Below are 27220 nucleotides of genomic sequence, written 5' to 3' on the forward strand. Positions count from 1 at the left end.
CATCCCTCTGCTGCTGAGGTGTCGCGTTTATGTTTGAAAGCATATATATTTAATATCACACATGCTGCACATACGAGCAGCTGAAAGCCTCCTACACACCTCTGTTCACCTCTGACCCACGTGACCAGGGTCAGAGGTGAACAGTCAACACTGGAGGACTCCTGAACGCCTAAAAACTGCTGCAAAATCAACAATTATTTGAAACAAAATTCAGTTTTCATTAGATGGAGCAGATACTCTCAGAGAGTCGATGCACAGGAGCAGAAAAGGATTAAAGGTTAATATTATTTCTAGAGCTACACATATTTTTTTTTATCTTAAATCTGTAAAATGCTGTTTAGTTGGAAACCTGTGAATTCTTCTGTCTAAAGACAGACTCGGTGAATCGCTCACTGTAGGTTATTTAAAAGTAGAATGGGAGGCAGAGCCTTCAGTTTTCAGGCCCCTCTTCTGTGGAACCAGCTTCCAGTTTGGATTCAGGAGACAGACACTATCTCTACTTTCAAGATCAGGCTTCAAACTTTCCTTTTTGCTAAAGCATATAGTTAGGGCTGGACCAGGTGACCCTGAATCCTCCCTTAGTTATGCTGCAATAGACGTAGGCTGCCGGGGATTCCCATGATGCATTGAGTTTTTCCTTTCCAGTCACCTTTCTCACCCACTATGTATTAACAGACCTCTCTGCATTGAATCATATCTGTTATTAACCTCTGTCTCTCTTCCACAGCATGTCTTTATCCTGTCTTCCTTCTCTCACCCCAACCAATCACAGCAGATGGCCCCGCCCCTCCCTGAGCCTGGTTCTGCTGGAGGTTTCTTCCTGTTAAAAGGGAGTTTTTCCTTCCCACTGTCGCCAAAGTGCTGCTCATAGGGGCTCATATGATTGTTGGGTTTCCTCTGTATGTATTATTGTAGGGTCGACCTTACAGTATAAAGCTCCTTGAGGCGACTGTTGTTGTGATTTGTATAAATAAAACTGAACTGAATGAGAAATATGATTTAACAAGAAATAACTCTGATACAACACATCGCTGTGACGTTGTTCTTCGTCTTTATCGGAGCTCTTATCGCGGTGTGCTCGTATAAACCATACTCTGAGCCTGAAGCCTCTCTCTACATGAACTGAGGTTGTATTAGAGCACGCTGCTGAATTTAATACATTGAGGATGTTTTTGAGGCATAACTCCTCCAAATTAAATTAAAAAGAAGGTTAAATTAAAAGATCTGAGAACTGAGACTTTGGGTATTCAGATACATTTACTTGGTTCAGTTTTATTCACATATATATCCACGCATATTTAAACTAATATTTGATTTTATATATTTCAGCTGCATTTTTCATGTTTCTTAGGGAAAATCCTTGAGCGTGAGCTGAGGAGAATGAATATTTTTGGTGGTTTGTGAGCTGCTTTCAGTTTTTGTATCCCAGTAATAAACAGGTGGAAAAGTGTGGATGCTGTGAGGCTGTATTTCTAATATCCAGTGAAAACCATAAACAGTTTCATCATGGCGTTCCTGTGATTCTGCGACAGATCCTCATTCTTCTCCTTCTAACTCCGTCATATGTGGCTCATCTGGTGGAGGTGGAGCGTGTAGACGGTGCAGGGCCGTGGGATGTAGATCAGTCCGGGGACTGTCGTCCTCAGGATGCTGTCGTTCCACAGACAGGCCACCCAGATCGCCACCAGGATCAGAGCTGCAGAGAAACTATCAGCACAGAGTCAAACAAAGGACGTCTTATGTAGGAGTTTGCAGGAAGGCAGCAACCACTCAACAAGCAGTTATGAAATGCTCATTTTCCCCAGCGTGTCACCAAACAGTCGCCTGTGTGAGCGGAGCTTTGGGCCCACAGATGGAGAAGAAAAGGGTGGAGGACAGTGAAAACGAGCCGTCTGCGTTAATGATGTGAGATGTTGTTTTAACTATTATTGATCCTGAGAGCCTGAATGAGTCGGTGTATTACCAACTTAACCTTGAACCTTTAATGTTGGTCGACTAAAAACCTGAAAACATAATTATTTATGTTTCCCAGTTTGCTCATTCGCTGCGTTTTCTCTTTTTTTTTTTACCTGTAGAACATGAAAAGCCCATCACTGTTGAGAAACAAGCCCCGCCTCCTCTGATGCATCACTGTAGTGGTCATGGCGAAGAAGGTGAAGGTGAAGAGGATGAAGGTCTGTCCTTCTGTGATTAAATACCTGTCGCCAGGGACAAAGAGAAGCATAACCAATCAGCTCAGTGGCTCCATCAGGTGGCCGGTGGGTGAAGTCGCCCTGCAAACGTCCACTGGTGTAAGCAGACCAAGCCGCTTCAGGGATCATTTCAGGGGAGGAGCCAGTCGGTTCGTTTTGAAGCTGTTTTTCTATAGGTGAGTGTGAGGAAGCTTCCTGCCATGTTAAAAATGTGTTTTCCACTCAGTTTCAGTGTAATTCTAACTGACCAGAGTGCAACATAAGTGCACATCGGGCAGTTTTCCACCGTGTGTGTTTCAGTAAGGTGACCGTATTTTGATTTTCAATAAATAGGACACTTGGACCAGTCATGAAGAACTTTAATAACACTGTTTCATATTTAAACTATGCTTTCTCTGTACGGTTAATGAATGGTGACATAAAAAAGGTCATATAGGCTTTTACAAGTCAACGAGTGCAAAAAAAGAGGACGGTTGGTCACCGTAGTTACAGTGAATCACAATCGTTTGAAACTTCCTGCATCCGCCAGCAACCTTTTGCTATCCAGCTGCAGAACGCACTTTGTCTCCGTCACACTCAGAGGTCTGAGGCTTTCACTATTTGTGTGTCAGAAAAATGATGAATTTTAGGTTTGTGTGTGAAAACAGCCATTCACCTGTTTGATGCGTTTATGTTGAAGGGAGCAGTGAACTGAAAAAGTTGCTTTAATTTAACAGCAGAGAACGAGCAAAGGTTTAAAAACTGCAACCAGCAGAAGCACAAAGTAAAACACTCGTTTGGTATTTAAAGGTCTGAGTCGACCTTCACTCGCTTCTTGAATTCTGTCCTCACTGCATAAACCAGGAAGTCAGCAACACCTGAGAAGCAGCTAATCAATTATTACTAACAGCTGGAGGTGATCACACACACACACACACACACAGCCTCAGGTGGTCGGGTATTGTTCTTCAACTATTTACAGGTGAGTTCAGCTGTTACCTGGTGGGAGGACAGCCAGCAGATTAAAGCAAAACTTTCAAATGTCCGAAATTCAACATAATGAAGATTTAACTTATAAGAGTTCTAATTACTGATATTTCTTTATTAAAACTCAAAATATCCACGATTATCTGTGACTTCAGCTGTGACCTGTGATTAAAACAAATATTTAAAAAATGATAATATTATTTTATCACTTAGCTTCAGTCCAACTCGGCCACCACAAAGGTCATTTTTGTCCATAAAGAAGCAAATATGGCGTCTTAAACTAAAAATAAAAACATGCTTTTATTTTATACTCACGCACTAGTCAAAATTCATTCTGTATATTTTTCACGTCCACGCGTCTAAACTGTGTGTGTGCCGCTGTGATTGTATACTGGGAGAATATTTCATTCTCTGTAACTTCAAAGCTTCTCCGTTGTGTTCGTTGTTTCTGCTGCTGGGAGCCACCTGACCCCTGAGCTCTTTAGATCTTCTTAATTATGAATGAATTTAATTTTGTTCTGCCTGGCTGGCTGTGTGAGTGAGTGTCTCAAAAATATGGAAATGTCCTGGAGTAAAGTCGAGAATGAGCCTCTGCACGTCTGACTCTCACACAATACACAAACCTCTCACTGCAGACTAAATGCAGATTTATGTACCTGCTGCTGGACTTTAATTACTACTTTCAGCCAACACAGGTTTCACTTGGTGCCTCCATCTGTTAGCTACTTTGGGTTTAAATAGAAAACTCTGTGGTTAATGTTCCTCTGAGATGAAAATAACAGCTTATTTGATGCTCAGTCATCCAGGTAAGGAAATCCCAGAAAGCCCACTGAAGACGCTACGTCCAGTTTTCAGTGGGAGAAACGGTCCGTCACTCATCCAGGTGACCTCTTGGTGTTGAAACATGTACCTACAGGCCAGTGGCCACGCCTTCAATGATGAGGATGTAACATCCTGGACAGGGAGGAACGCTGGTTTGAAGGCGGAGTCAAGGAGGCCATTTATGTGAAAAGGGTAGAGACCATCTCTGAATGGAGGAGGGGGCCTAAGGGTACATCTGTCACCATCTTACAATGCTGGCCATTGATTGGTGGTCAAGACAGTTTGCATATTATTGATCAAGGAAGTGACCTCACAGCCCATTGTTCCTTCAGTGGGCTGGTTTCAGTCATTATGCAAATGTCCTGTTTCTAAGGTTGGAAAGCTGCAGTCAGCTGAGACTGAAGACGTCACCTGATGATGACGAAGCGTTGATGATGTGTTTTCGATGTCTTGGCTCTCACAGGGCAGACGGACGCATTTCATCAAAACTGGCAATTATTATTCCAAGTTGCTCTTTTTCTTTAAAACTCTGGATTAACGTTGCTGCACGTCTGTAAGCTGCTTTGCAACCCACCTCCAGCCCTTCACATGCTGTTTATGAGCTAAATTAGTATCAGTAAAACCTAAAAGTAAGTTTTGTTCTTCCCTCAGATATTTGCAGGGACTGAACTTTAAGCACGGACAGAGCATGTGCAGAGGATGTTGTAGTAAAGCAGACTGACCAGTAGTAGGCAGCGTTTGGAGCGAGTAGCATCCACGCTGACGGTGGCATCCTCTCCTCCTGCTCCCTGCGACTGAAACAACCATTGAAGAAGAGCACGAGGACGAGGAAGAAAGGGACGTACCTAAGGAGGAAAACGATCCTCGTTACAAGAATAAATGTCAAACATCGACATCGTCTGCTCTTTTGTTGAAAAATCGCTTTTCCTTTGAATTTAAAGCTGCATTTGTTTTTGTCTGTTTTGCAACATTTTTCTGCACTTGTGCTTAATTATAATTATACATTTTTGTCCGCATGTGGAGTCATCGCTTAACACAACACAACAGCTTTTTCTCTTCTTACCACATCATGTGACCAACAGTGTCATCGTAGTGAAACAGCAGCTCAAAGACGTCGACCTGAAAAACACAAAAACTTTATGAACACGAATCAATTTTATTCATTTATTTGTTTTATTTCTCAAATAGCAGATGATGCATCAGTCATTCAACTGTTTCCCCAAGTTCAGATTCACATGTGTCCTCGGGTCTGCGGCGCTGTTCGTCCATCTGGAAGGTTTTGGTGTCAGCTGTCAGATTTCTGCTGCCTTCTGTATGAAGATCAGTGGAGGTTTCTTACATTCTACTTTCTCTGAACCACACTTCACTCACCAGCTTAGACTGAAGGATCAGAATCAATGTGTCAGAAACAGACCTGGAGTCCTTTAAATTCTCACTGTGTTGTTGTGCATTCAGTTCAGATTGTAATGGGGACGAGCTGAACTCTGTATCAGGAGAACAAGTGTTCAGCTTCAGTTTCACTAAATCTGACTCACACCGAGGGAGGATGAGGAGGAGGAGGAGCGGTTCGGTTCTTACAGAAGGATCTCAGCTCAAGGACCCCCTCCTGAGCTCAGATGTATATTTTCCCACCGTTCACGGTCCGGGGTCCTCTCACTGTTTGTTATTCGGTCTTTCGAGTGCAGCACCTACCAGGGCCGAAGGTTTGAGGTTCCTCATTATTGGATTCTCTCTAACAGGCAGGTGCAGCTGGTAACCAATCAGCAGCAGGCGTCTCGTGATGGAGTCTGCCACCAAGTGAAGGGTGGTTCCCATGGAAACGGCGATGATGCCAAGGCGGACGGCGAGGCCCGGGAGCATCCAGGGGCTGCGTTCAAGCATCTGAGACGGAGCAAAGTCAATTAAAACTCAGAAAATCGACACCAAAGGAGTTCGTCATGTGGGATAGCCTGAGGCGCGTCACAGTTACTTTGAGAAGTATGAGCGGAGCCGTGACGTTGTACAGGAAGTGGAGATGGTCTGCAACCCCAGGATGCTGCAGAGGGAGCCAATCGGCAGGGAGGACGAGCTGCCAAAAACAAGACACTTCATGGTTAGGTTTTCCCAACATTATTCCACTAATGCTTTATTATTATAATAATTATTATTATTATTCCAATGCAGATGAGCGAGGTGGCGTCTTAATGAAAATATAGCGACGACTGAAAGCGATCACGTTTCAGCAGCAGAACAAAACAGATGCTGAATGTCCTGTTAGGCTCCCTCTGGGTGAAAATAGAAAGTCCCGAAATTAAGCGCTAGTCATCGTTTTGTTACCATGACGACAGGACGGCCAACATCCAGGATCCAATTCTGGAAGGTGAAGCTGAGCCAGAGGTCTAGGTGGAAGCGGGGCCTCGGCAGAACCGCCTCCACCTGCGTGGAACCGGCCGAGCGGCTGCAGGACACAGAGACGAGCGGAGGAACGTAAACGCACCGTTAACACAGAAAAAACATAGAAGCAGCTGAAACAGGAAGACGGGAAAATGGGAGCTCGGTGATTGCAAAAGGTGAAAAATGTCTCCAGCCTTCACAGGTTACGGACGTCAGGAGGTCTGAAACAACAGCACAGAGCCTGTTTGAAGGGAGGCTGCAGTGGACTCTGACTCTCAGACTTATACGAGCTTATACTGACTAGTTTAAGAGAATGGGTCGTATGAATAAAAAGAGCTTGTCTTCCATTGAAGTTAAATTGATATTCAGACCTGTCTGAAATCTCACAGAGCCCTCGTCTGGGCGCACACGCTGGACTGATCTCAGGAGCTGAGTTATGGATGTGGAGCGGGCTCCTGAGGTAAACTGGTACTGGATGAGGGCCCAGAGGGCCACACAGAAGAAATCAAGTGCCCTGACCCTGGAGCCAGGACTGGGGAGGAGGGGCCACCTTTCTCTGGGCCAGGGGTGTCAAACAAAAGGTCCGGGGGCCAAAAGTGGCCCAGCAAAGACCCAAATCTGGTCAAATGAACAGCTCTGGATGTGTTAAAGCAGACGTAAGTGTTGGTTTTAAACATTTTTTACAAGTTTTACAGAAACAGACAATCAACTAACAGAAGTTCCTGTTTTTTCACAATCGAAGAAGTTTATTATTTTCATCATGAGGCACAGTTAAAAATGTAGTTTATTTCTCACACGTTTTAGAGTTGTGCTGATAGATATTTCTTTCATTTACTACAGCAGCGTTTCTTTATCATGAGGTGTTTTCAGGAAAGTCGGACTAACAGGAGGCCCTGAGCTGAATCTGGAATACTTTTATGAGCCCTGAGGAGAACTCAAGGACATGGACGAATAGATGGATGCAAGGATGGATGGCACAGTTTAGAGGTTAAAATTTTCATCTAATCTCATGAATTAATTAGTAAATAAATAAATTAGATGTTTCTGTAGAGGCGTCTGCAGATGTCTTTTAATCATTGGTCCAAAGCTGTGACATTAATTAAAGGTGAATAACTGATTATGGGTGGGAATTATGAGAAATTGAACTGCACAAACCTGCACATGAAAGCTGCTGCACGCAGAGCTGGGTTCTCTCTCTTCCTCGTGGACGTCTTCGTGTCTGTCCGTAAAGTCATATTCTCTGCGTTATTGTCCTTTTCATTCCCACCGAGGTGTCAGTCCCACAGCGAGCACCGGTGCTCCAGAAACGGTTTCTCTTCATCTGAAATAAATCAAAGCAAATGATTTCACCAGCACAAACACAGAGCTTCTACAGGAAGTCCATCCATCAGGTTAATCTGTCAGCAGATTAGCATTAATCTGCACAAACCCCCCTCCCAGTTTTTATTAGATTAATCTGGTTTAGATGAGCTGATCTCAGAGCTTATGGTCCTGGAGTTCAGTGTAAAGAGATAAAAACCTCAAAAACATGTTTTCATTTTACTGAAAAGGAAAAAATGAACCTGCAGCATCTGACTGAGCAGAGCTCAGACTGAGCTTGCTCTGCTGAAAGTCAGCACTTTGTAGTTTGAACTGCTTTCAGGTGACATCAGGCTGACTGGGACAGTACAGCTATAGCTCATCTTTTCACCTGCCGAGTGAAAGTAAAAAACCCAAACTTTGAAGCCACATAATCACAACTACATTTTTTAAGCAGTCAAACAGTCTCAAAATGAATCTGCCTGAAATGCAGCATAAAATCAGGGAATGTACAGAACATAACGGATTAATGGCCTCTCAAGAAAAACACCACACTCACACTTTAATAAGTGTTAGAGAAAAAAACTGTATGGCAATTAATAAGAAAGAAATTGATTAATGACACATATCAAAAATTAATAATATAAAAATTGCAAATTTACCACAACTTGACACAAAAATTTAAAATAAGCAAAAGAAAAACTGGAAGATTTCCTTTTTAAAAATGTGAAAAATAATAATAATAATAATAATAACAATAATAATAATAATAAATTATAGGCAATTTAAAAAAACAAACTACGAAATATATGAAATATTTAGACAAATTTCAAAATAATCTGAAGCTTGGGAAATTAATGGCAAAAAATATCTATATAATTTTTTTTTATCTTAATTTAAAATTCAAGTTAAAGTCATTATTTTATACTAAACCAATTCAAATGGATATCTCGTGATTATCCTGACGGTTTTTGTTTTGATGAGCAGATGCAGTAATTGACCCGGACCAGAGGGTGGCGCTGCAGTGCGGGCCCTCTCGCGGTGAGCAGCAGAAGAAGAGGCGGGAACAGAAGTTGCTGGAGAACGTTCCTGTCGGAGGTGTTTTAAAGCGGAAACTTCCGTGAACGCTGAAATCAGCTGTTTGTTTCTGAGTGTTTGACGCTGCGGGACGTCGTTTTTATTTTCAGCAACAACAGGAGGTGTCATTTATCTGACCTTTGACCTCAGACACGCTTTGGAAGCCGCTCGCTGACGTTAGCAGTTAGCCGTCGGAGCTAACCGGTCCACTCGCTCTGCTGCTGCCCGGAGACGCACACCCAGAGTCCAGTGCTTATAGTCAAACCAGCCGGGACCTCTGAACGTTTCCTCCGGGGCTGTAAGTAGGACAGAGCCGTTTCATGTCACCCCCGGGGCCGGTGTGGACTCTTTAATGGGAGGCGGATCGCTCCGGGGGAGTGGACGCTGTCAGTTTGGAAGAACGCGGAGCTCCTGGCTTCCTCTCGGGCTCTCATGGAGTCTCTGGCCGGGTATGTGTACAAGGCTGCCAGCGAGGGCCGAGTCCTGACCCTGGCCGCGCTGCTGCTGAACCACTCCGAGGCGGAGACGCAGTTCCTGCTGAGCTACGTGACCCACCTGAGCGGCCAGAGGTCCACCCCGCTGATCATCGCGGCGCGGAACGGCCACGACAAGGTGGTCCGGCTCCTCCTGGACCACTACAAGGTGGACACCGAGCAGACCGGCACGGTTCGGTTTGACGGGTACGAGCTCACCCGAGGCTACCTGCGCTCCACAGCCAGGTTTATTACTCAGATATCACCAGTTTCATGAAGTCAGGCAGGACAGAGGTCACGCAAAACTCAAAGTGTTTGTTAAAAGAAAAACCGAGTTTACAGAAATTCGTCTGATGTAGTTTGACTGGTCCTCACCTGCTAACCTGCTGCACCAGCTTATGTCCACAGCAGCTTTCATATAGTGCCCTAAATAAGTGTCAATCAAACTAATCTTGGGAAATGAATAAACTTAACAGAAGTTAACAGAAACAAAACTGGTGCATTTGTGAAAAAAGGGTCAGAGGTTAAAAATGGAAAAAGTCTGACATGATGATGGAGAACTAATAAGACATTTTTGTTGGAAACAGTTTTAGAGGATGTTTAAAAAGGACAATTATTACATTTTACAGCTGTTAGCTGCTGTTAGTCTGCATTAGTGAAACTGTTTGAAATGGATCTGTCGTTGTTGGAGGAGGAGGAGAGCGGGATGATGAAGGCGTACATGTGTGAAAGTCATAGTATGGTCTGACAGCGGTTTGTGGTGTTTGGGGATAAGTCGTACTCTGTGCGGGCGTCTCTGATCACATACATAAAATGTGACCAGGTGAAAAGACGATTTCCATCTCGGCCACTGTATTCCACTTCCACACGCTGCGAACCATATATACTGTATATTTTAATGGATTAATTCTAAGTTGATTCAAATTCAAATTTTATTTGTCACGTACACAGTCATACACAGTACGATATGTAGTGAAATGCTTGGACAACTGCTCGTGACCTAAAGAGAACAAAAAAGGAAAAGGCTATGAATAAGATAGGAAATAAATATGAAAAATTAAAAAGGGTAAATTTAACTAGGAAGGAATAAAATATAAATTAATGTTAAAAATGAAATAACTGTACAACACAAATTAGAATGAAGGGTAAATTTAACTGGGAAGAATAAGATAAAATATATAAATTAAAGTTGAAAATAAAATAACTGTACAACAAAATACACAATAGAACTATATAAGAATGTATGAAGAAATATAAATAAATATATACACAATAACAGCAGCTGTACAAGTATTAACTGGAAATGAAGAATATAGTGACCAGTGTTGTGCAATCCACATTATGTCTTGTGCAGTGCAAATATGCTTAAAGTGATTTAAGTGATGAAGTGAAACCAAAGTCCAGAAAGTCCAGTGTGTGTGTAAGAACCATATGTGTGGGTCAGTACTGTGTGGTGGTGTGATTGAGAGACCGTATCGCCTGCGGGAAGAAGCTCCTCCTCAGTCTCTCTGTGTTGGTCTTCAGGGAGCGGAATCGCTTTCCTGACCTCAGCAGAGAGAACAGTCTGTTGTTGGGATGGCTGAGGTCCTTCACCATCTTCCTGGCCTTGGTCCAGCACCGCCTGCTGTAGATTGAGTGCAGGTCAGGGAGGGGTGATGCGAACACATCAAGAGGATATATATGAATACTATAATCTGGTTTCTATCAAATACTCTAAAAAAATGAGGTACTGTATGTTTACCGTTATATAAGCGATCTGTTTCACTGCAGCGAGGTCTGCCTGTAAACGTGCTGTTAAATGTTCTTCAGTGCTTTACGTGATGAGGCTGAAGGCTCGGTTAGATAATCAGAGCACCTTTGAAGTGATAAGAGAATCCGGATCACGGGGAAAGACCAGGTTTCTGTTTCATTTTAAAAGCATTGAAACCAAAAGCTTCATTCAGCGGCTCTTTACCTCAGCAGAAGGTGTTTGCTTTTTAAATTATTCCTCGTTTAATGAGCAGTTTGTCAGGAAACAGATGAGCAGCCTGAGGGGTCGACATGCTGCAGGTCTGCTGCCGCTATCCAAACGTGACGGTTCAGAGTCTCCGTGGAACGGCACAAAGACCGCGGCGTTTTATCTCTGATGGTTCAAACATCTCGTGGAGGTCGACAGATGTATTCAAAGCATGTCTGTGTCCTCTGGTCCTCAGTCATCAACGTCACAGTCAGTCCCACTGTGTGCTCTCTGCAGTAAAGGAAGAGGGCGCGCTTGATTCATAACCAGACAAAAGAGAGCTTGAATTTTACTGAGATTGTTCTGTTTTCATGAGTTTTGGTAAACTGACACTGACACCTGCTCTACGTAAACGGCTTTCATTTAGAAAATACTGAATGGGTGAAGGACAGAACTCCTGAAAATTACAATTCAACCAACAGTTGAATCTGTTTTTATTGTTCTTGTAGTCGTTACTGTCGTTGTTGTTTGAATCGTGACCATTTAACCGGAGGATGATGACACGTTAACGTTTGTTGTCTCTGGCCTGCAGCTACGTCATCGACGGTGCCACGGCGCTGTGGTGTGCAGCCGGCGCAGGACACTTCGAGGTGGTGCGTCTTCTGGTGAGTCACCACGCCAACGTCAACCACACCACCATCACAAACTCCACCCCCCTGCGAGCCGCCTGCTTCGACGGGCGTCTGGACATCGTTCGCTACCTGGTGGAGCACAACGCCGACATCAGCATCACCAACAAGTTCAACAACACCTGTCTGATGATTGCCGCCTACAAAGGCCACACGGAGGTGGTGAGGTTCCTGTTGGAGAAGGGGGCGGACCCCAACGCCAAGGCCCACTGCGGGGCCACCGCGCTGCACTTTGCAGCTGAGGCAGGACATCTGGACATTGTCAAAGAGCTGATGCAATGCCAGGCATCCATGGTGGTGAACGGGCACGGCATGACGCCGCTGAAAGTGGCGGCGGAGAGCTGCAAGGCTGACGTGGTGGAGCTGCTGCTGGCGCACGCCGACTGCGACCCTCACAGCCGCATCGAGGCCCTGGAGCTGCTGGGCGCCTCGTTCGCCAACGACAGGGAGAACTACGACATACAGAGGACGTACCACTACCTCCACGCGGCCATGATGGAGCGCTACCGCGATCCAGACAACAACATCACCAAGGAACTGTTCCCAGCCGTCGAGGCTTACGGAGGGCGCCGCGAGTGTCAAACGCTGCAGGACCTGGAGGCCATCAGGGTGGACCGCGACGCCCTGCACATGGAGGGACTGATGATCCGAGAGCGGATCCTGGGCTCGGACAATATCGACGTGTCGCATCCGATAATCTACCGTGGCGCCGTCTACGCTGACAACATGGAGTTTGAACAGTGCATCAAGCTGTGGCTGCACGCCCTCCGCCTGCGGCAGAAAGGAAACCGCAACACGCACAAGGACCTGCTGCGCTTTGCCCAGGTGTTCTCGCAGATGGTCCACCTGAAGGAGCACGTGTCAGCCGCCGCTGTCGAGCAGGTGCTGAGTTGCAGCGTTCTGGAGATTCAGCGCAGCATGGTTCGCGTGGAGGCCGCCGCTGAATCCGAGCTGCCACAGGCCATGGAGAGTTACGAGTCCAACGTCTTCACCTTCCTGTACCTGGCGTGCATCTCCACTAAAACCACCTGCAGCGACGCGCAGCGCGCCGCCATCAACAAGCACATCTACGACCTGATCCAGCTAGATCCGCGGTCACGCGAGGGCGCCTCGCTGCTCCACCTCGCCATCAGCTCCACCACGCCGGTGGATGACTTCCACACCAACGATGTGTGCAGCTTCCCCAACGCGCAGGTCACCAAGCTGCTGATCGACTGCGGCGCGCAGGTCAATGCCATCGACAACGAGGGCAACACGCCGCTGCACGTCATCGTCCAGTACAACCGGCCCATCAGCGACTTCCTCACGCTGCACGCCATCATCATCAACCTAGTGGAGGCCGGCGCGCACACGGATATGACCAACAAGCAGAACAAGACGCCGCTGGACAAGAGCACGACGGGCGTGTCCGAGATCCTGCTGAAGACGCAGATGAAGATGAGCCTCAAGTGCCTGGCGGCGCGCGCCGTCCGGCAGCACCAGATCACGTATCGCAACCAGATCCCCAAAACGCTCGAAGAGTTCGTGGAGTTCCACTGACGCCGGACGATTTTTAAAAACGTTTTTCTAACAGTTCACACGGTGCTGAGGTTGGCAGCTCAGATCGTTTTTTGAGCATTTTTATATAAAAAAAATCTTTTTTTTCTTTTCGGCAGCACCAGGCAGCTTCCTGTTTTGCCTTACCTCTCTGCCAGGAAGCTGCCGCCACGTCGCCGCGATTGTGTAAGAAGAAATGATCGGACCGAAGGAACGAGTGCCTGAAGAGACGCCGCCGGACGACCGAGCTCAACCACCAATCAGCCGTCGCGCAGAGGATTATTTTTTAATTGGAGAGAAGTTTTTATTGGGGTTGTTCCTGACTGTGGCGGGTCGAGGCTGAATTCAGACGTCTGCTTCATCACGTTTGAGTTCAACTTTTTCTTCTGGCTCTAAAGAAACTGTGCGGACACTCCTGCTCTGAATCCTTCCACGCCCTTTTATTTATAGTTGTGGGTATTTATTTGGGCAGCGTTCAGCCTTTTTCTCATCAGCTGTGTCGGGTTTTGTTTTTGTTGTTTTTTTAATGAGATTTCTGATAAAATAACTGCAAATGAGCTGCTTTGACTTTCTCTCACTGTCTGAGAAATTCTAAAAAGAAACAGCATAAAAAATGTCAAAGTTTAGTGTTAGAAAGAAAACAGACGACCTTTACACGGAGTTTCATCAGATTTGTCTGAATGCAGATTTTATGTCCCGATAAAGTTAGTTTTTTTTTTAGTTAATGGATAAGTACGTGCCAAAAAGCCTCCGCCGAGGGTCGAACTGAGTCTTGAAGCCCAGATTCAGTTGAAGTGTTCAAACCGACGTCTCTCCTGCTGTTGTAGAAATCAGCAGGAGTTACACTTTGATGCCATAACGTGACAAAGTTTTATTTTATTCTAACTTTTGACACCAGGATGTGAAAAGTGAGCCAACAAAAGGCTCGTCAGTCGGTCTCTTACGGTTTAGATAACGAGCACATCTCAAGCTCGCCGTGATGGATGTTTCTCCACGCTGACTCTTGGGAAGCTGCGAGCGTTTCGGGGGCGGGGGACTCGACTGCCGGCGGCCTTCCGACTGACACGTGGGGAGCTGGTGCGGCGTCGCCTGGGCGTTAATGACCATATCTGCGTCACCCTTGCGCACTCGCAGACTTGAAAATTGACCGAGGCGTTGGGGATCTGCAGAACCGCCCGTGGAATTTACTGTAATGTTTTGGCGTTTGTTGAAAGCCTCTCGTGTTGGTGAACGCCCCGCTGCAAGAATCAAAGATTTTAAAACTGGATCTGAAACCAAACAAGGAAAAGAAATCAGTTTTGAGTGCAGGTTTCAGATTTCTGCATCGTAGGCGTCACCTCACCGGGATCAGCAGTGCCTTTAAGTAAAACGTCCGGATAATCCCGACTCGCATCCAGTCTGATGGGCCGTTTCTGGCTTTAAGTTTTAATATCAGCGTCGTTAAAGTGAGTGGTTGAGAAATAAATGGTAATCTTACTCGGTGCTAGCGTTTAGCGGTGTGAGACTGGAGTCGGTGGATTAATTTTCCAGATCTGGAGCAGGATCCTCCAGGAGGGACGTTAGAGGATGAAGGTTTTGATCGATGCTCTGCGGGCGTTTTTTGCATTCCTGCCGGATGTTGAATATCGACGCTGCGGCGTTTTATTTATCTGGGAGCAGGTCCGACTCTTCTCACATCCCTCCCCTACTGAAGCTGCCTGTCACTTTATAAACACCTTTAACCCAAACGTCACGTTCGTGAACATTTGTGCTCAGGTCGTTGAGCTTTAGATGCTCGCTAAGGCCCGGCCTGTTTGGTCCAAAGTGAGGATGAGACGTTTGAGAGCAAAGCTGTGGATGCTCCAGCAGAGGCCCGCTCTTATTTTCCACACAGGTGCCAAATCTCACCTGCTCTCATGTTTATTGCAATAATATGATGTTCAAATGTAGACCTGAGGTGGGAATGGTGTGAGATTTAGAAAAGTTTCCTGCTGATGTTTCCTCCTGTGTTTAACATCAGACTTTATTATAACACTTGGGAGGACGGCCAAGCGTTCGGGTTGTTTTACTCTGTTTGGGAGCGCTCGCACCTCAATTGACCGTTAAACATCAGGTTTAACAAGCCGATCATGGTGGAAACTTTCTCGAGGCTCTTCTTGGGCCACCGTTTGGCGTCCTGTAATCAGGTGTTGGAGAGCGTTTGCTCTCCTAATAAAACTCCAGCTTTTATTACCCATGTGCTCACAGGGCATTAGTCTGTGCCATCCACAGAGCTCGTTCTGTTTAATTCATTTTTAATTTCTTACAACTATCATTGCAGGAGTGTTTGTGTCCTGGTGGGACCTTTTTTTCATTAAAAGCAGGTTTCTGTGGCTGAGATGAAGCCAAAGATGCTCAGTGTGCCAGGAAAACGTAAGAGATGTCAGCTGATGGGTACTTCCTGCGGGGTGAATGCTGTTAAATTAAAGTCTTCTGTCTGAGCTCAGCTGCTGTGTCCTGTTGTTGATTTCTTTTCCGTCTTTGAAATTGAAACTGCCAAAATTCAGATGAGTAAAGTGTCCAGGTTCAGGACTGCGGGGTTCCCAGCAACCACCTCAACGTGAGGAGGAAGAGCGGCTGAACGCCGAGCTCTTCAGCCTGTCTGAGGAGGAGCCTTGTGTCTGCGATGGCCGCCTTATTTCTGCCACTGGGCGGGAAAATGCAAACCACGAGTAAGGTAAATTTCTGAAAAAAGTTATTGGAAACGATTCTGCAATCATTCAAACGTCGGGTGTTTCAAACTTTCAAGCTGCTTCTTTATAAGATTTCCAAATGTTTAAGTCGGAACTTCATTGCACATCGACGTGCGGGAGAACGTGACACAATCCCAAATTTCAAGGATCAGAACCTCCAGATGTGTGGGTGTGTTTTGTGAAAACATATAAAAAACTGATCCTGGAGTCGAAGCTTTGGTCCGTGTTTCAGGACTCAGTCGAGCACTGAGAGGCGGGACCACACCTGAGGATGCAGACCGACCTGGAGCGGCAGCCAGCGGTGTGTCGGGCGTCACACGTGACTGTTTTACTAGTTTTATATTCAGTAGCGGTGTGCGTTTGAGCTACGAGTAAGAAAATGCAGTGATCTGATTGGTCAGATCTGAAAAACTGAGCTTGATTAAAAAATAATAATAATAACTGCCATAAATGTGTCTGGTCAAGTTACACGTCCCTGTAAAGGCTGTTACTTTTCAAAGTTTGAGTTGGGCGTCTCAAAATTTCAATTTTCGTCTAAATAAGTCGAAATTTGAGATTCTGAATTTAGAATTTCAATTTATCTCAAAGTGACAAGAACACGGATGGATGGGTACAACAAACAGACTCGGGAGGAACTTGAAATTTCAGGATCTCTGATTCAAACTTTTAAAATATTTACTCAAACTTTTGAGATTTATCCAGAAAATTTAAAGAAAATTTTGAATGATCTCAGATCTTTGGGTTATCTCAACATTTCAGGTTATTAAAGAGTCCAAATTTCAGACAAAGAAGGTAAACGTGAGCGAACAGACGGACACGACTTTTATATTTCTCGTCTTTATTCTGACATTAACAGGCAGAGCGGAAACCGCTTCGACGGTGACGCCTCGGCCCTCATTCGTCATACATGTGAATATTTACACAAGTTCAAGTTTGACTTTTAAACAAAAGTGCATCAGCTACAATATATAAGAATTAATAGGATATATTTACAATTTAAGAAGATGAAATCAGACGAATGTTAGGTAGTTTTCTTTCTGCCCCGTCAGCCTCCGTTTAAATATTTACTCCATCGCTCTCCGTTGTCACGAGGCCTCCGTCACACCTGTGAAGTTCTCACATGAAAGGCAGACGTCGGCGACGCTGAAGAATCCTAACCCTTCGATGTTTCTAATGCTGACTCCGTCTTTTATATACAGTCTGTGGGTAGCTTCAATCGCACATCGCGTGGACGAAGAGGCGGGTTTAAGGTGAGGGTCGCAGTCCCTGAGTGACGGGTGGAGGCACGTGATGCGTTCAGGTGACCCATGTGAGGTCGTCAGATTTTCTCAGTGTCTTTAAGGTTAAATTTCATCGGGAACATTAATTTAAGACTTTGCAGGCCGGCGAGGAATGATGCGGCGGTGATGTCAGCCACGTTATAGCTCCTGTGCCGTCTTCCCATTGGCCACAGGCTGCTCCTCTTCCTCCTTTCTTCTCCGTCTGTTAAAGAAGCCGAGCTGAAGAGAAAACAAGGATTTACGGTTTGTGACGGACAGTAGAGCCGTTTGATCCAGACGTCCACTGTAGAGCAGAGCTCAGAACAGAGGACTACTCTGATGATGTTCGAGGCTCCGTGTGTGTTTTTACCTTCCACAGAGCGAGGACCAGTAAGGCCAGCAGCAGCAAACCTCCCAGTGAGCTTCCCACTATGATCCAGATGGGGATGGAGTGATCCTCCTCCTTCCTCAGGTCCAGAATGATCTGCAGTTACAGCACAAACCACCTGAGTGTGTGTGAAACCAGTGTTTGACAGATTTCTGTTTTTATGTCAGGCGGTCTAATGAAGTCCTCAAACACGGAGTATAATTTAACATAGAAATATGGAGTCAAACTTAAATAATGTTGACTGAAAATGATGAGTTCAGGTGTTTCTGAGGTTTTCTTCCCTTTTCCACCATTTTAAAATGTAAACTCAGAGACACGATCGTTGCTTCATGTGTAACAAAGAAATGTTTGAAGAAATGCAAAAATGAAACAAGATACAATAAAGAAAATACATTTGAAAAAATATGCAGAAATAGAAAATTAAAGAGACGTACATTATTGGAGAAATTACACAGGATGTAAATAGAGGAACCAATTAAAAGGAAATAATATCAGAAATAAGGTTTTATCTTCATTTAGATTCCGACATAATTAAGGACTAGTTTCTTTTTATATTTTATTCGTTGCATTTTGGCACCTTTGGTCCTCCGTACTCCATGTGGTTCAATGTGTTTTTAATGTAAAGCAAAAGGGTGTAATAGTTCCTGACAGCAGGTGGCAGCACCGCTCTGTGTGTGTGAAGCGCTGATGATCAGGTGATTTAAAACGTTGGCGTGAACGTTGTGGTCAGCTGATAGAAGGCCACTGGGTTCAGTCACAAAGAGTTGGGAGGTTAAACCTGTTTATCCCAGAGTGACCTCTGTCCTCCAATGGGAGAGCGATGCTGATGGGCTCACCTGTCTGACAGGTCGGTCCTCCTGGAGGAAAATGGGACTAGACGCTTCCAGCTGGATGGAGGCGGCGGTCAGCAGCTCCAGAGACCTGAACTTCACCTGAAAGAGTTAAACAGGTAGTGAGCGCCACCTGTGCTTTCTCCTGCGGCTAAACTGAGCCTGTTTCTGGTTAGTCGGGAATTTGATGGACTTCCTGTTTCCTGAGCTTTGTCTCGCTTTATGAAAACGACAGATGGGAGGAACTCACGGCGAGCAGAGCAGCGAGCTGAAGGCTTCCTGTGAGCGTCACCTTCACCTCTCGGGAGGGCGGGAGGTTCAGTTGGCACCGGACCTCCATGTTCGCGCTGTTACTGTGGTTCTGCGCACACACACACACACACACACATTCTGGGAAACACTGTTGTTTAACTCCACTGTTATCCTGACTCTAACAGGCTCCTTCAGCCTTACCAGCTGTGACAGGTGAGTCAGATCCTCAGGTGTGACAGGACTGCTCATTCTAACGTGAGGCAGCGTGCAGCGGGATCCCGCTGCCTGCTGGGAGGAAGAGGAGGACTCCGTTATAATGGTAACCTCTAACTTTAATTGCTGCTTCGCCAATCTGGGCCAAAACATTAAAAAAGCAGCTGAGCACAGTAAGTCAGAAACACGGCGACAGGACAGAAAAAGAGAAACCCTCCGTTTGCAGTAGATATGTGACAGGCAGGTGGCGCTGCTGTCACTCACGCTCCTCACAGTTTAGTGAATAAGTGATGCCTGTACAGTGAAAGCTGAGGGCTTTGCAGCAACAAAGGCGGGAGTTTCATTTTAAATCGATTTAATCCTTCATTAAGGGTAAAACCTGAAAGTACAGGGAAGGCTCATTCAAGCGAGCCATCTGTTCCTGCAGCGTCGGTGAACAGAGATAACCACAGCACAAAGATTTCCAGCGTCACCTGTTCGATGCTGACGTCCGTAATGTTCAGCAGCTGGTTTCCTCTCATGGTCACAGCCCAGACATCAGCCCCGAACAGGACGCCCTGCACCGAGAACAGGCCCAGGTTCTGGATCTGCACACACGGGAGAACCGCATCAGAACGTCTTTATGAGCAAACATCTGCAAACATGCACACAGTTTGTTTCACTCACGTAATAGGAGAGGTTGAAGGTGTGAGAGCTGCTGTCTGATTGGTCCCAGGACGAAGAGGAGGAGGAGTCAGCTCTGATTACAAAACGAGGAGGGTCTCTGTCCAGAGAAGGAAGAAAGCAGACACACGTGAACTCTTCTGAATGCGCAGATGCAACTTTTTAAACTTTCAAATCACAAAAAGCTCAAAAGCTTCAGCCACCTGGTGAAGAGGAGCTCGGTTTGGTATTTCAGGGGGAGAAAGATGTCATTGGTGTTGTCGTCCGGGTAACCCTCGTCCCCCTCACTGAGTAACACACAGATAAGCACGCTTAAAAGGACGAAAGCTTGAAAGTTCAACGGTAACACTTTACAATACAGCCCACGGCGAAGGGCATAATTAATCTGTGATTACAAATAATTCAAAGTATTTTATTTATATTTACTTACAAATACTCAACCAAACACTCCAGGCTGTGTTACCACCAAAATAAATGAAAGGTTTAAACTTTGTCCAAGATGAGCAGGAGAGAATCGTGCTCGTCCCACCACGTGTCCATAAATTATGACATACATCTGGCTCCATCTGACCAATCAGATGCATCCAGGTGTTTCTTTGGTCGCACCAATCATCGAGCCTTCGCCATCACAGTCAAACCTCCCACAGGAAGCGATTCTTTTATTTGGAGCAAACTTCCTCTTTCCTCCTTTAAACAAAACATTTAGAAACCAAACCTGTATGGACTGGGTTTCTTAAAATCAAGTTTTTATCGTCTTTTTTACTGTTTCCGTCTTTAAATCATATCATCTGTTTTCTGGTTGTTTCTTCTGCTTCATGAAGCTGAACAGCGATACCTGAGTCCCTGGATCTGGATTCATCTGTGAGTAATCACCAAAACACCATCACACACGCTCAGGTAGGAATTCACCTGGTCTCCTGTCGAAGTTTCTAATGTTCTCCTGTCTCGCAGCCATAAATGATCCTTCTGGAAATTCCTGGATCCAGATCCAGATGTTAATCGACTCCAAAAGTTAATCACTTCGCTACCTCTGGGAACACTTTCATGCAAATCCATCCATAACTTTTAATCTAATCCTGCAGCAGTCAGGACAGAAAACTCACATAACCTCATTCTTTCCTCTTTAATAAACACGGCACAGATTCCCAGCTGATGTTTTATGAAACTGGATCAGGGATTAAATAATTATTTGTCATTGACCACGAAGAACTAGCTAGTTACTTACATCTCTGTGCTACGGTTAAAATACGACCTAATCAGAATAGTATTAATATAATAAAATATTATATAAAATATCATATAATAAATGTTACAATAAATACGATAAAGACTCATTACAATAACAAGTCAGTTAAAAATATACTGCTCAAACATTTCTCCTGCTATATTTAGGTTGTCAGTTTTCTGTGTCTGCCCGTCCTCGTCAGGTTCAGATGTACACTCTTCATCTCACCTGTTCCCGATGAGCTGATTCCGTCAGCAACTGCTTCCCTGCAGCTTTCCAGTGATTCCCAGTGTTCCACATGCTTCTCTTTTTTTTTTTTTTTTTTTTTTTTTTTTTTTTTTTTAATTCATTTTCAGGCACAACAAATACCTATATTGAACATAAAATACACAAAACAAAAAACAAAACTTGCCTGAAAAAGGAGTGGGACGAAGAAAACTTATTAAATCCCACCCCTATACTCACTCATCAACAAAAAAAACCAATAAACTTCCCGCAGCTACGCCCATCATTGCATACAGACCCATCAACAGCCCCGGGCAGATACAAGCATCTAAGCGGCAGCTCGCAACCAACAATTAGAGCCTTCATAACTGAATACAGAATATATAAATTATAAATTGCATTACCACAGGTAACAGGCAGTAATAACTACAAGTAACAGACACACATACATATACATACATATATATCTACACACACAAGTACATATATGTACATACATACGCACACTTTATTTTTTATTTTTTATTTTGGAATCCATACCAGCAATGGTAAGAGGACAGACATTACAGAGCACACTAAAAGCATCATTGAGTATACTGTGACCAGACCAACTGTTTGTAGAGAAATTTAAATCTATGAATATTTTTGCATTGTTTCAATTGTAAACTCAGACTGTTCCAGATTTTCACACCACATACAGACACACAAAAGCCTTTACGGGTTGTTCGAGTTCTGGGTAATTTGAATTCTCCAAAGCCTCTCACATTATAAACCTTTTCTCGAATTTCAAATCTAGTTTGTAAATTTGCCGGTAAAAGTTTAGTAAAAGCTTTATACAAAATTATGGATGTATTGTAATTAACCAGATCCTGGAATTTAAGTAACTTTGCCTGAAGAAAGAGTTTGTGAGTATGATCTAGATAACCAGCCTTGTGAATAATACGCAGTGCTCGTTTCTGCACTGTGACTAATGGATTAGTTGTATTTTTATATGTATTTCCCCACACTTCCACACAATATGTAAGATATGGAAGAACCAGGGTACAGTACAGAGTACGAAGTGCATCTTTATCAAGGAATTGTTTCACTTTGTTCAAAACTGCGAGGCTTCTGGAAATTTTGGTTTTTATGTGTCTGACGTGGGGTTTCCATGAAATTTTGTTATCAATTATAACTCCCAAAAATTTGTTTTCACTCACATTATCAATTGGTACACCTTCAATGATAATTGGTAATTCTATATTATATTTTAAATTACCAAAAAACATTGCTTTAGTTTTATTTATATTTAATGATAATTTATTTATGTCCATCCATTTTTTTATTAATTGTAGCTCCCTGTTTACGGTCATTACAAGATCAGTATAATCATCGCTACTGAAAAATATGTTGGTGTCATCTGCGAACAGTATGAGTTTAAGTACTTGAGAAACATCAAAAATATCATTTATGTATACATTGAAAAGTTTTGGTCCCAACACTGACCCTTGGGGAACACCACATGTAATACCAAGTTTCTCTGAATGGTAATGCCCTATGCTAACATATTGTTCCCGACCTGTTAGGTAACTTTTTATCCAGTTACCAGCTTTCCCTCGAATACCATATCTTTCCAATTTATCCAGTAAAATTGAGTGATTGATTGTGTCGAAGGCCTTTTTGAGGTCAACAAAAATACCAACTGCATATTTATTTTTATCCAGTGTATCAGTAATTTCTTCTACTGCCTCAATTATCGCCATTGAGGTGGTTCTTTGTGTTCTGAAACCATACTGACCAACATTTATTATTTGATGTTTTTCAAGGAATTTTTCTAATCTTGAATTAAAAAGTTTTTCTAGAATTTTTGAGAATTGAGGCAGTAGAGAAATAGGCCTATAATTGGTAAAACTGTGTTTGTCATTACTTTTATATAGTGGTATTACTTTCGCAATTTTCATTTTTTTTGGAAAACAACCGGACTGAAATGATAAATTACAGATATATGTTAAGGGACTAGCAATATTCAGAATAACCTGTTTAACTACAGACATATTTATGTCATGATAATCCATTGAAGACTTACTTTTACATTTTAATGTGATATTTATTACTTCTTGCTCATTTGTAGCTGAGAGGAACCGTGAAAAGGGATTTGATTTTATATTACTGATATTTTCATTTTTATGACACGGGATGTCTGCTGCTAGTTCGGGGCCAACATTTATGAAGAATTTATTGAACCCATCGACAATATTACTCATGTTGTGATTTTCACCATTTGCATCAGTAAAATATTCAGGATATGATGTTCCAGAAGATCCTTGTTTAATTAAGTTGTTTAACACATCCCAAGTTCCTTTTATATTGTTTTTATTTTCATATAATCTTCTTCTATAATAAAGTTGTTTGCTCGTTCTTATAATATCAGTCAATTTATTTCTATATGCTTTATATCTTTGTTCCACTTCTTTTGTTTTTACTTTGATAAACTGTTTATACAGATTGTTTTTCTTTTTGCAAGCATTAATAATTCCTTTTGTGAGCCAAGGACTTTTTATCTTTTTTTTCTTTGTCATGTGTTCGTTTACAGGACAATGTTTATTGTACCACATAGTAAAAATATCTAGAAAATTATCATAAGCCTTGTCCACATCTGACTCTTCATACACCGAACTCCAATCTTGTTGTGCTAAATCGAAATTGAAGGCATGAATTGCTTCTTCATTTATTGTTCGCTTTGCTATCATGATCTTGGTATCTATTTTTTTTAAATCACAGTCACACAAAGTAAAAACTGGTAAGTGGTCAGTTATATCACAGACAAGCAGACCACTATTAATTTGGAAATCCATGACATTAGTAAAAATGTTGTCAATAATAGTGGCGCTATGTGATGTTATTCTGCTTGGCTTTGTTATTGTTGGATATAGTGATAAGCTGTACATTGTGTCAGTAAAGTCATCAATGGCTTTTAACCTTGTTGGATTTAGCAAATCAATGTTAAAATCACCACAGATAAATAGTAATTTTTGGTTCACCGAAGCAACATTTTTTCTATCCATTCATTAAAAGTGTCAATACTTGAACTGGGTGTCCGATATATACAACTTATTATAACATTTCTCTTTTTTTCATTCATAATCTCAATAGTCAAACATTCCAAAATTCCATCAATAGCCATAGACATAGTTGTTACAACATTATATTTTATAGAGTTATGAACATATATAGCAACCCCGCCGCCCGCCTTATTTAATCTATTCATGTATTTTAAATCATATCCATTCAAACAAAAATCTATTCCTTTATCGACATTGAACCAAGTTTCAGTGATGGCTATAACACTAAAGGGGCGAGAAAATTGTTGCAAATAGTCCTTAATGAAATCAAAATTAGAGTACATACTTCTGCTGTTAAAGTGAATTAATGAGAGCTTCCCGTCTAGGTTAATTTCTTTTTCATATTGTTCCTGAGTGAAATAATTACAATTTTTAACAAAAGAAGAGAGAAAGTTACTTTCAGAATCTATTTCTGGATCTATTATATTATGCTCCTTATATTCACAATCTAGATCAATTACTTTCTGTTGAAGAACTAATTTCAACGTGTCCATGTCATTTCCTGGTGTAATTGATACATTGGTGTCAGTTATACTTGTCCAGATCCTCCATGTTCCTCACTATCAGTACTTTTGCCTCTTCTGGTGTCCCGTTTAGCTTAATGAAAATCTTACAGTTTGTTACCCATGTATGTTGTATTTTACCGTTCTTCTTCAGTTGCCTTGCCTTCCTCGCGATGTCTGCGTTTTTTCGTGTCAGATGCTCATTAATGAAAACGTCCGTGCCTTTCAGTTTGCGTCCTTGTTTCAGCAGTGCGACCTTGTTCTTCCGATTGACAAATCTCATAATGATGGCCGGCAGTCTGTCACTCCTCCTGGGCAGTGAGTGACATGCTTCTATGTGCTCCAGGTCCATCTCTATCCCCTTGCTTTGGAGGAAGGACGCCACCTGTTGCTCTACCGAGCGGGTCTCCTCGTCGCTGGGCTCCCCGACGTTCCCGGCCACCGCGCGCGCGTACGAGCGCGGCTTGATTTTAATACCGCTGATGACCACGTCGTTCGTACGGGTGTACTGCTCCAGCTCATCCACCCGCCGCTCGAGATCCATGATCCGTCTGTCCTTCTCGGCATTTTGGAGGCGTAGCTGTTTTACCTCCTCCAGAAGCCCCAGAAGCAGCTCCTGCTGTGCCCTGACTGCGGCCACGTCTCCGCACAGCGCTCCGAGGGAGGTTTTAATGTCCTCAACCTCCTCTGGTGTTGGGCCTTTCTTGGGTGGCATACTGAAGCGAGAGCACGAGGCGGCCACCACGAGGGACCCGGAAGCGGGTCCCTCGTGGTGGTTCGCACATTCCTACTCAGGACCCTGATAATCATATTTTAGGCTGCTTTCACCTGCTGCTGCTGTCAGCCTCTCTGCAACCCACCTCCACTCCAGCTGTCTCATTTCATATCTATTCTTCATGATGTTCTCCCCAACGGACGTCAAGGTGTCAGGGTCCTGGGTCTCCTGACCCAGCATGTTTAGTTCTTTGTGATGTTTGTATTATCGTACTTGTGTGAGTTATTCTATGGTTTCTAGTTTCGATCCCCTGCCCTTCATGTGTCTCTGTGTCCCCTCTGTTCTGTCTGCATGTTTGAGTTTCCCTCTGTGGCTTTCGGTTCTTAGAGTCCTCTGCATTATGGTTTATGTCTCTGTGTTTCTTAGTTGCTGTCTCCACCGTGTCAAGTTCGCGTCTCTGTGTCATACTTCCTGTTTTACTTTGAAGGTCCGTGTCTTATGTGAATGTGTCCTGCTTTGCTTGTCTCGTCAGTCCTGATTTCTCCCAGCTGTGCCCTCCTTCTGTGTCTCATTCCCCTCGTTACTTCCCAGTGTATTTAAACCCTGTGTTTCTCTGAGTCAGTGTCGCGTCGTCCCTCATGCTGTGTGGATCTCCCTGTGTCTCTCTGTGGGTTTAGTTTACTTTTGTATGACTTTTTCCTGCCAGCAAATAAAGCCGAGTTCTTCGTGTTTAAACCTCGTGCCTGAGTGCCTGCATTTTGGGTCCAACTCCTTCCTGCCGCACAGCGACTCATGACACAAGGAGGTCCCAGAACACAGCGGTACCACTAAGTTTACCTCTCTGAGGTCAAACAGCTCATCCTACCCCGATCGCCCCAATCACCCCGATCGCCCTGATCCTACCCCGATAACCCTGATCCTACCCCGATCGCCCTGGCCCTACCCCGATCGCCCCAATCCTACCCCGATCCTACCCCAGTCGCCCCGATCACCCTGATTGCCCTGATCCTACCCCGATCGCCCTGATCCTACCCCGATCCTACCCCGATCGCCCTGATCCTACCCCGATCGCCCTGATCCTACCCCGATCGCCCCGATCCTACTCAGATCCTACCCCGATCGCCCCGATCCTACCCCGATCCTACCCCGATCGCCCCGATCCTACCCCGGTCGCCCCGATCCTACCCCGGTCGCCCCGATCGCCCTGATCCTACCCCGATAACCCTGATCCTACCCCGATCGTCCTGATCCTACCCCGATCCTACCCCGATCGTCCTGATCCTACCCCGATCCTACCCCGATCGTCCTGATCCTACCCCGATCCTACCCCGATCGCCCTGATCCTACCCCGATCGCCCCGATCCTACCCCGATCGCCCCGATCCTACTCCGATCCTACCCCGATCGCCCTGATCCTACCCCGATCGCCCCGATCCTACTCCGATCCTACCCCGATCGTCCTGATCCTACCCCGATCGCCCCGATCCTACCCCGATCGCCCCGATCCTACCCCAATCGCCCCAATCGCCCCGATCGCCCCAATCGCCCTGATCCTACCCCGATCACCCTGATCCTACCCTGATCCTACCCCGATCGCCCCGATCCTACCCCGATCGCCCTGACCCTACCCCGATCGCCCCAATCCTACCCCGATCACCCCGATCGCCCCAATCCTACCCCGATCGCCCCGATCCTACCCCGATCGCACCCCGATCGCCCCGATCCTACCCCGATCGCCCCGATCACCCCGATCCTACCCCGATCGCCCCAATC

General features: G+C 44.5%; 3 protein-coding genes across 4 annotated transcripts in view; 1 reads left to right on the plus strand and 2 right to left on the minus strand.

Moving 5' to 3' along the window:
• Window positions 1-1275: 1275 nt before the first annotated feature.
• On the minus strand, window positions 1276-8791 carry LOC146666925 (ceroid-lipofuscinosis neuronal protein 6 homolog). The gene is made up of 9 exons (XM_085415054.1): window positions 8660-8791; window positions 7509-7674; window positions 6297-6417; window positions 5950-6048; window positions 5673-5861; window positions 5044-5099; window positions 4703-4825; window positions 2070-2198; window positions 1276-1707 (listed from the first exon to the last, which is right to left on the minus strand). Exons 2-9 carry the CDS (start codon window positions 7586-7588, stop codon window positions 1560-1562), a joined length of 945 nt encoding a protein of 314 aa, XP_085271180.1. The 5' UTR covers window positions 7589-7674; window positions 8660-8791; the 3' UTR covers window positions 1276-1559.
• Window positions 8722-15051, plus strand: fem1b (fem-1 homolog b). Its single transcript, XM_085415053.1, has 2 exons — window positions 8722-9409; window positions 11731-15051. Exons 1-2 carry the CDS (start codon window positions 9162-9164, stop codon window positions 13364-13366), a joined length of 1884 nt encoding a protein of 627 aa, XP_085271179.1. The 5' UTR covers window positions 8722-9161; the 3' UTR covers window positions 13367-15051.
• Window positions 15052-16911: 1860 nt separating this feature from the next.
• Window positions 16912-27220, minus strand: part of LOC146666927 (integrin alpha-11-like) — a 46670-nt gene continuing 36361 nt past the window's right edge. Inside the window, exons 25-32 of one of the 2 annotated variants that reach the window (XM_085415056.1) lie at window positions 19883-19966; window positions 19683-19779; window positions 19490-19603; window positions 19005-19091; window positions 18802-18912; window positions 18558-18653; window positions 17704-17817; window positions 16912-17573 (exon numbers count right to left, since the gene is read on the minus strand). In XM_085415056.1, coding sequence (XP_085271182.1) covers window positions 17493-17573; window positions 17704-17817; window positions 18558-18653; window positions 18802-18912; window positions 19005-19091; window positions 19490-19603; window positions 19683-19779; window positions 19883-19966 — 784 coding nt within the window. In that variant the 3' untranslated portion in view covers window positions 16912-17492. The remainder of the gene's footprint in view (window positions 17574-17703; window positions 17818-18557; window positions 18654-18801; window positions 18913-19004; window positions 19092-19489; window positions 19604-19682; window positions 19780-19882; window positions 19967-27220) is intronic. The other variant, XM_085415057.1, reaches the window with a different exon arrangement.

The sequence above is a fragment of the Rhamphochromis longiceps genome, linkage group LG7 (genome assembly GCF_057381845.1).
Source record: "Rhamphochromis longiceps isolate RC_006_pf linkage group LG7, R_longiceps_female_GT1.1, whole genome shotgun sequence".
Lineage (NCBI taxonomy): Eukaryota > Metazoa > Chordata > Actinopteri > Cichliformes > Cichlidae > Rhamphochromis > Rhamphochromis longiceps.

Coding starts and splice junctions, on each gene's coding strand:
- fem1b (XM_085415053.1), top strand. CDS start 9,162: ATGGAGTCTCTGGCCGGGTATGTGTACAAGGCTGCCAGCGAGGGCCGA. Junction 9,410..11,730: donor GGCACGGTTCGGTTTGACGG/GTACGAGCTCAC, acceptor TCTGGCCTGCAG/CTACGTCATCGACGGTGCCA.
- LOC146666925 (XM_085415054.1), bottom strand. CDS start 7,588: ATGACTTTACGGACAGACACGAAGACGTCCACGAGGAAGAGAGAGAAC. Junction 6,049..6,296: donor TTGGCCGTCCTGTCGTCATG/GTAACAAAACGA, acceptor TGTTTTTGGCAG/CTCGTCCTCCCTGCCGATTG. Junction 2,199..4,702: donor CCAAACGCTGCCTACTACTG/GTCAGTCTGCTT, acceptor CCCTGGCGACAG/GTATTTAATCACAGAAGGAC.